General features: G+C 42.5%; 1 protein-coding gene across 1 annotated transcript in view; it reads right to left on the bottom strand.

Annotated features, from left to right (window-relative positions):
- The window catches only part of LOC139391862 (thrombospondin type-1 domain-containing protein 7A-like), a 184,233-nt gene that overhangs the window by 105,948 nt on the left and 68,785 nt on the right, over window positions 1-9,500 (bottom strand). Inside the window, exon 4 of the mRNA XM_071139466.1 lies at window positions 3,138-3,316. Coding sequence (XP_070995567.1) covers window positions 3,138-3,316 — 179 coding nt within the window. The remainder of the gene's footprint in view (window positions 1-3,137; window positions 3,317-9,500) is intronic.

Raw genomic sequence — 9,500 nt, 5'->3', positions numbered from 1 at the left:
TACACAGTTTAGCAGATGTTATAACGGATGCACCAAAATGCTTGTGTTAATTGCTAGTAAAAGTGCAGTAAATGTCAAACAAGTACACAAAAAAGCTGTTTTTCAGTCTCTCGGTCCCTGCTTTGATGCACCTGTACTGACCTCGCCTTCTGGATGATAGCGGGGTGAACAGGCAGTGGCTCGGGTGGTTGTTGTCCTTGATGATCTTTATGGCCTTCCTGTGACATCGGGTGGTGTAGGTGTCCTGGAGGGCAGGTAGTTTGCCCCCGGTGATGCGTTGTGCAGACCTCACTACCCTCTGGAGAGCCTTACGGTTGTGGGCGGAGCAGTTGCCGTGCCAGGCGGTGACACAGCCCGACAGGATGCTCTCGATTGTGCATCTATAGAAGTTTGTGAGTGCTTTTGGTGACAAGCCGAATTTCTTCAGCCTCCTGAGATTGGGGTGCTCCCTCTGCTGTTTCCTGAAGTCCACGATCATCTCCTTTGTTTTGTTAACGTTGAGTGTGAGGTTATTTTCCTGACACCACACTCCGAGGGCCCTCACCTCCTCCCTGTAGGCCGTCTCGTCGTTGTTGTTAATCAAGCCTACCACTGTAGTGTCGTCCGCAAACTTGATGATTGAGTTGGAGGCGTGCATTGCCACACAGTCGTGGGTGAACAGGGAGTACAGGAGAGGGCTCAAAATGCACCCTTGTGGGGCCCCAGTGTTGAGGATCAGCGGGGTGGAGATGTTGTTACCTACCCTCACCACCTGGGGGCGGCCCGTCAGGAAGTCCAGTACCCAGTTGCACAGGGCGGGGTCGAGACCAAGGGTCTCGAGCTTGGTGACGAGTTTGGAGGATACTATGGTGTTAAATGCTGAGCTGTAGTCGATGAACAGCACTCTCACATAGGTATTCCTCTTGTCCAGATGGGTTAGGGCAGTGTGCAGTGTGGTTGCGATTGCGTCGTCTGTGGACCTATTTGGGCGGTAAGCAAATTGGAGTGGGTCTAGGGTGTCAGGTAGGGTGGAGGTGATATGGTCCTTGACTAGTCTCTCAAAGCACTTAATGATGACGGAAGTGAGTCGTTTAGCTCAGTTACCTTAGCTTTCTTAGGAACAGGAACAATGGTGGCCCTCTTGAAGCATGTGGGAACAGCAGACTGGGATAAGCATTGATTGAATATGTCCGTAAACACACCAGCCAGCTGGTCTGCGCATGCTCTGAGGATGCGGCTGGGGATGCTGTCTGGGCCTGCAGCCTTGCGAGGGTTAACACGTTTAAATGTTTTACTCACATCGGCTGCAGTGAAGGAGAGTCTGCAGGTTTTGGTAGCGGGCCGTGTCAGTGGCACTGTACTGTCCTCAAAGCGGGCAAAAAAGTTATTTAGTCTGTCTGGGAGCAAGACATCCTGGTCTGCGATGGGGCTGGTTTTCTTTTTGTAATCCGTGATTGACTGTAGACCCTGCCACATACCTCTTGTGTCTGAGCCGTTGAATTGTGACTCTACTTTGTCTCTATACTGACGCTTAGCTTGTTTGATTGCCTTGTGGAGGGAATAGCTACACTGTTTGTATTCGGTCATGTTTCCGGTCACCTTGACCTGGTTAAAAGCAGTGGTTTGCTCTTTCAGTTTCACAAAATGCTACCATCAATCCACGGTTTCTGGTTTGGGAATGTTTTAATCGTTGCTATGGGTACGACATCTTCAATGCACTTTCTAATGAACTCGCTCACCGAATCAGCGTATTCGTCAATGTTGTTGTTGGAATCCAAATGCAATCTATGTGTATATACACCGAAAGGATATACTAGGAATGATATGTACAGCAGTAGCTATATTACAGTGTTGAGAATCAGGCATATAAATATGCAGAGGGTATAAACAGTGTCACTAAAATGCAATGTACAGTAGTAGAGCTATTATAATGAGCTATTTGGAGAATACACTATATGAATACACAGTGTGAAAAACAGTATGAAAGAAACAGGAAGTGTCCAGTATTTAAGGTCTCTATACACATGGGACAGCATGTGTATGTGTATGTGCATGTGTTTGTGAGTATGGGGGTATGCCTGGGTGTGAGTGTTTATGTGTGTGTGAGGTGTGTGTGTATGTATGAGGCGTGCGTGTGTGTGTGTGTGTGTGTGTGTGTGTGTGTGTGTGTGTGTGTGTGTGTGTGTGTGTGTGTGTGTGTGTGTGTGTGTGTGTGTGTGTGTGTGTGTGTGTGTGTGTGTGTGTGTGTGTGTGTGTGTATGAGGTGTGTGTTTGAAGTTCAAGTGTGTGTGAGTATGTGTGCAAAAAAAAGGTGCAGGACAGGTAGCCAGCCGGCTAGTGACGGCTGTTCAACAGTCTGATAGCCTGGGGGTGGGTGTGTGCATGCGTGTGTGTGTGTGTGCTTGCGTTTGTGCATTCATGTGTGTAACATTACCAAGGGAGTGGGAACATTTTTAATACATTATCTGGGAACACAGTTACTACATTATCTGGGGACAGAGAGAGTTATTACTGCTTCTGCTGACTGTATAGATATGCTGCCCTGTCATATTGACATTGGGTGTTTGTCAGACAGGCAATGGTTACCTACCAAATGGCACTATATTCCCTACACTATGGGCCCTGGTAAAAAGTAGTGGACTATATTGGGAATATGGTGCCACTTGGGATGCATCCAATGATATCTACTATCACCCGTGTCAGGAACTGTTCTCACATGGGGTACCATTGTTTTTAGAGAATTGTTTTCAGAAGGGATGCACCAATTTTGAGTAGTGCAAGGCTTTTAGGATCTCCAAAGATCCCCGGATGGGGAAACACATTTCTCAACCCCATTCCTATTCTACTCTTCTGCACCATTAGTGCATGCATTTTGGCTGGCAAGGGAATCCCATTGAATTTCTTACTATTGCGTAAGGGCATGAGTGCGGCCTTAGCAAAAGTGCTCAGTCTCCAGTGCACGAGGTGGAAGAGATCTGTACAATGGGACAAGGCATCCTTATGGGAGGGAAAAAAAGAGGACACAATGGATATGGGCTTTCTATAGACACACGACTGGTGAGAGAGATGACCTAGTATGGGAGAAGGGCATGAGTTATCAGAATGGGATAAAGATTACACATTGGGGATAAAGGACAGTTGCATGCTGGTCAGGTTACCTTCTTTGCTATTCAGAGAGCTTGAGGCAGGGTCGGCGCTGTTTGCCTGGACACAGTACACCTCATGGTTCTGAACTCCGCCCCCGCACAGCCCAGTTAGGTTACCACGACGACGGTCCTGTTGGCTTAGCAACATATCCACCCTGCACTCGGTCCACTCCGTTGTCTTCCAGTTGTACCTGCAGAGGAGAATGATTTGAATCAATTTTATTTTTTTACATAACATAGATTGGGAAGAATATATACATTAATTACATCATCAAGGATGCCACAATTACAGTGGCTTCCAAAATTATTCACACCCCTTTACTTTTTCCACACCTTGTTGTGTTACAGCCTGAATTTAAAATGGATTACATTTAGATTTTTGTTCACTGGCCTACACACAATACCCCACAATGTCAAAGTGGAATGATGCTTTTAGAGCATTTTACAACGTAATAAAAAATGAAACACTGAAATATCTTGAGTCAATAAGTATTCAACCCCTTTGTTATGGCAAACCTAAATAAGTTCAGGGGTAAAAGTTTGCTTTTAGGGGATAGGTGTCTTAACAAGTCACATAATAAGTTGCATTGACTCCCTCTGTGTGCAATAATAGTGTACAACATGATTTTTAAATGACTACCTCTTACTGTATCTTTTCCCACACATACAATTAATTTGTAACGTCCCTCAGTCGAGCACTGAATTTCAAACACAGATTCAACCACAAAACCCATCGAGGTTTTCCAATGCTTTGCGAAGAAGGGCACCTATTGGTAGATGGGTAAAAAGCAGACATTGAATATCCCTTTGAGCATGGTGAAGTAATCAATGACACTTTGGATGGTGTATCAATACTGTACATACAGTCACTACAAAGACACAGGCGTCCTTTCTAACTCAGTTGCCGGAGAGGAAGGAATCCGCTCAGGGATTTCACCATGAGGCGAATGGTGACTTTAAAACAGTGGATCAACAACATTGTAGTTACTCCACAATACTAACCAAATTGACAGAGTGAAAAGAAGGAAGCCTGTACAGAATAAAAATATTCCAAAACACGCATTCTGTTTCCAACAAGGCACTAAAGAAATAGTGGAAAAATGTGGGAAAGCAATTCACTTTTTGACCTGAATACAAAGTGTTATGTTTGCGGCAAATCCAATACAACTCATTACTGAGTACTATGCTCCATATTTCAAGCACAGTGGTGGCTGCATCATGTTTTGGGTATGCTTGTAACCATTAAGGACTGAGTTTTTCAAGATAAAAAAGAAACAGAATGGAGCTCAACACAGGCAAATTCCTACAGGAATACTTTCCCTTTCAGAAAGACAATAACCTAAAACACAAGGCCAAATCTACACTGGAGTTTCTTACCAAGAAGTCAGTGAATGTTCCTATGTGGCCGAGTTACAGTTTTGACTTAAATCTACTTGAAAATCTATGGCAAGACTTGAAAACGGTTGAATGGGCAATGATCAACATCGAATTTGACAAAGCTTGAAGAATAAGAAAAAAATAGGCAAATGTTGCGCAATCTAGGTTTGGAAATCTCTTAAAGACTTACCCAGAAAGACTCACAACTGTATTCGCTGCAAATGGTGATTCTAGCATGTATTGACTCAGGGGTGTGAATACTTATGTAAATGTGATATTTATGTATATCATTTTCAATTAATGTACCAACATTTCAAAAAACATGTTTTCACTTTGTCATTACGAGGTATTGTGTGTAGATGGATGGACAAAAAATATGTCAATGGGTATTAAAACTATCTGAAGGCACTCTCCGGCTACCTGGATAAAGCACAAAATAAACTTCAGTTAGTGCTAAATACGGCTGCTAGAATATTGACTAGAACCAAAACATTTGATCATATTAGTCCAGTGCTAGCCTCTCGACACTTGCTTACTGTTAAGGCAAGGGCTGATTTCAAGGTTTTACTGCTAACCTACAAAGAGTTACATGTACTGTACTTGCTCCTACCTATCTCTCCGATTTGGTCTAATAGAAAATGACTCAAGTAAAAGTGAAAGTCACCCAGTAAAATACTACTTGAGTAAAAGTCTAAAAGTATTTGGTTTTAAACATACTTAAGCATCAAAAGTAAATGTAATTACTAAAATATACTTAAACATGAAAAATAATAGTAGAAGTATAAACCATTTCAAATTCCTTAAATTAAGCAAACTTTATCTGGCAGACTTTAGTGAGTCTGCCAGATAAAAGGCAGTAGGGATGACCAGGGATGTTCTCTTGATGTGTGTGAATACAACCCTTTTCCTGTCCTGCTAAGCAATCAAAATGTTACTTTTGGGTGCCAGGGAAAACGTATGAAGAAAAAATTACATAATTTTCTTTAGGAATGAAGTGAAGTAAATGTTGTAAAAAATATATATATAAGTAAAGTACAGATACCCCAAATACTACTAATTTTTACACCACTGCCTACACATACACTACGCTTACAAGACCAAGGCCACTTTATTGTCCGTAGAATGCTTAAGCAAACATCTGGAGGCAGGGCTTTCTCCTATAGAGCTCCATTTTTATGTAATGTTCTACCTATCCATGTGATGGGCCCAGAATTGGTCTCGACCTTCAAGTCTTTACTGAAGACTCATTTATTAGGTGTCCCCCCCCCCCCATATGGGAAACATATGTTAACATTTCCAAAGCAAGTGAAGTAGATAATAAACGAAAGTGAAATAAACAATACAAAATTAACAGTAAACTTTACACTCACAAAAGTTCCAAAAGAATAAAGACATTTCAAATGTCATATTATGTGCAAATAGTTAAAGTACAAAAGGGAAAATAAATAAACATAAATATGGGTGGTATTTACAATGGTGTTTGTTCTTCACTGGCTGCCCTTTTCTTGAGGCAACAGGTCACAAATCTTGCTGCTGTGATGTCACACTGTGGTATTTCACCCAACAGAGTTAATCAAAATTGGGTTTGTTTTTGAATTCTTTGTGGATCTGTGTAATCTCTCTCTCTCTACCGCACCTGCTGTTTCAACTTCTGAATGCTCGGCTGACATTTACTCCTTGTGCACCCTCTACAACCACCGTGATTATTATTTGACCCTGCTGGTCAACTATGAACGTTTGAACACCTTGAAAAACGATCTGGCCTTAATCGCCATGTACTCTTATAATCTCCACCCGGCACAGTCAGAAGAGGACTGGCCACCCCTCAGAGCCTGGTTCCTCTCTACGTTTCTTCCTAGGTTCCTGTGCTTTCTCATCTGCATTGCTTGCTCTTTGGGGTTATAGGCTGGGTTTCTGTTGATATGAAAAGGGCTTTATGAATACATTTGATTGATTCACTCTAGGCATGGTTTGCATCCCAAAAGCAAACTGTTCCCTACTGCACTACTTCCCTAAGTGTCAACAAATAAAAGCAGTGCAACTACATATAGGAATTGGAGTGCCATTTCTGATGCCACCATTCCCATTGTGGTCCTCATAAAGGAAGTTGACTGAGGGAGATATGGTAAGTGAGTATGAGTGGCTAGTAGAGAAAGTGTACAGCTGCATGAATATTAGCAGTCTTGTATTCCTGTTGTGAATGAAGTACCCTCCAGATTGTGTCCTACAAGGTCACAGCTTATTATTAAGCATCATTTAGTTTGATAGCATTTTTGATTGACTGTATCAAATGCATTATGTACAGATGTAGGCTCTTCATTTGAGCCAGTCTGCTACAGTAGGAAAATAATCCTGCAGCAACAGGAAATGTGAATTATTATGTGGATTATAATTAATGGACATTTTTGGGGGGTTGAATTGGTTTGGACGCTGTTGAGGTGTTTAGTTTGTAAATGTAGGCTAAGTTTATCTTCTCTTTCACATCTTATTGTGCTCTATTTATTTCTTAAAAAGCATTTAGCCTACCACAAGGGGGTTAGCCTGCGGTAGTACAAGTACAAATGCCTGTTAGATTACATCTAGAGTACAAAACATTGCAGTAAACGTTGCATTACTCCAATTCTCTACAATGAATAAATCATGATGCAGCACAAGCTAAAACTCATTCCAAATGGCACCATATTCCCTTTATAGCGCCCTACTTTTTTACCAGAGCCCTATGGGTAGTGCACTAATTTGGAACTAAACCCTATTTGCATTCTTCACTATGGTTATTTTCAGCCAAATTGCAGCGAGAGGTTGGCAGAATGGCTTTTCGGGAAGTAAACAACATTAGCATGCATTTGAGTGTGGTCAATTGATGTTACGCAATGTGCATCTACTAGAAAGTCTCTTTTAAAGAAGTTGTCTGTGCAGTTGACCTTCAACATATATTCACAATTCGCCGCACAATCCAGAATTCATTTTGAATGTCCCCCAAGTGAACCTCAGTGGAAGGATTCAGCAGCATTAAACTGAAAGAGATCATACCGCAAAGGGCAATCTATTAACTCAGATTAGCGCTCAGCACTGAATTCATAGATAGCTCTGGGATCTGCTTCAAGGTGCCTTCGTGTGTGTGGCGTAGTGAGGGGCAGCCACTAAAAGTCCACACCCTTACCAGCACCACATGCCATGTAGTCAGCCTGGAACAAGCCGCTGGCTGGAAAATGAACACAGGCACAGCTGAATTCAATGGGCTAGTTAAGGGTGTGACCGGCTACTCAATCAGCCACGACATATATCAACAACTGGTATCCCTCACCACAGAGGAGAGGACTGAGGGAGCTCTGTTTGCAAGTTTTATTTGATGAACATTTACGTTTGATTCTTGAAGAGATCATTTATGTTGTTACCTTATAGTCCATAAAAGCTATTTTGTTAAGAATTGACCCTCTCTCACGAGCCTCTATACTAGAAAGCTAGCCTAGCTCTGGTCCGTGGCAGTACACCTCCCTTCTGGCTGCCATATTGTGCTTCAGTAAGAATGTTAGGTATTGCTTTTCAGTTCAAATCCACCTGGGGTCACAAAATGGCTGCCCTGCCTCGATGTCTCTGGCGATAATGGCATTTTTTTGAGGTCACAACCAATGAAAGGGCTCCATATTCATGAATGGGGTCCCTGCAGGGCTTACTGGGGCTGAAGCTCCTTGGCCCAGGACCATGAGGGGCCCAACAGGCAGCAAAAAAATATATAAAATAAATAACTAAAAATTGAAATATATACAGTATATATTATATATACAGGATATATTATATGTAGTATATATTTTGTATTTTTATTACTGCAACCGCCAACCACAAGAGGACACACATGCCCGATCTCTATGAGTGCAGACAGCCTGCTGCTGATTTGCTAATCGTCAGATGGGGAGAGGAGAGGAGGTAGGGGACCCACATGGGTAACTTGGGGGCTGTGCCTTGATTAGGTAACTGATTAATTCAAAATTAAAAATAAACTGCATAATTGAACAAACATGACTGGTCTATTGTGTGAGTCAGCGTGTAGGGGGCCCAAGGCTGTAGGGGGCCCAAGAGGCAAAATAAATCCAACCACAGGAGCCTGTTCTCAATGTTAGAAATATAACAGAGAGCATAATTTAGCCACAGAGGTTCAATAGTTTCTAACAAATAACTGTGGATTAAGTTTTATCACAAGCAACTGGCAAAATAAAGGAAACACCAAAGTAAAGTTTCTTAAAAGGGTGTTAGGCCACCACAAGCTACCAGAACAGCTTCAATGCACCTTCGCATAGATTCTACTAGTGGACCTAAACCATGCTAGGAAAATGCACCACACACCATAACATATACTTTGTACCCCACTAGTCCCTCCTGCAGCAAAGCACCCACACAACATGATGCTGCCACCCCCGTGCTTCACGGTTGATGTGGTGTTCTTCGGCTTGCAAGCATCACCCTTTTTCCTCCAAACATAACGATGGTCATTATGGCAAAACAGTTCTATTTTGGTTTCATCAGACCAGAGGATATTTCTCCAAAAAGTCTGATCTTTGTCCCCATGTGCAGTTGCAAACTGTAGTCTGGCTTTTTAATGGCGGTTTTGGAGCAGTGGCTTCCTCCTTGCTGAGCGGCCTTTCAGGTTATGTCGATATAGGACTCGTTTTACTGTGGATATAGATACTTTTGTACCTATTTCCTGCACCATATTCACAAGGTCCTTTGCCGTTGTTCTGGGATTGATTTGCACTTTTTGAACCAAGTACGTTCATCTCTAGGAGACAGAACGCGTCTCCTTCCTGTGTGGTCCCATGGTGTTTATACTTGCGTACTATTGTTTGTACAGATGAACGTGGTACGTTCAGGCATTTGGAAATTGCTCCCAAGGATGAACCAGACTTGTGGAGGTCTACCATTTTTTTCTGAGGTCTTGGCTGATTTCTTTTGATTTTCCCATGATGTCAAGCAAAGAGGCACTGAGTTTGAAGGTAGGTCTTG

The sequence above is a fragment of the Oncorhynchus clarkii genome, chromosome 32 (genome assembly GCF_045791955.1).
Source record: "Oncorhynchus clarkii lewisi isolate Uvic-CL-2024 chromosome 32, UVic_Ocla_1.0, whole genome shotgun sequence".
NCBI classification, from domain to species: domain Eukaryota; kingdom Metazoa; phylum Chordata; class Actinopteri; order Salmoniformes; family Salmonidae; genus Oncorhynchus; species Oncorhynchus clarkii.
Note: the sequence above shows the minus strand (reverse complement) of the source record. Positions and strands in the feature narration are given on the sequence as shown.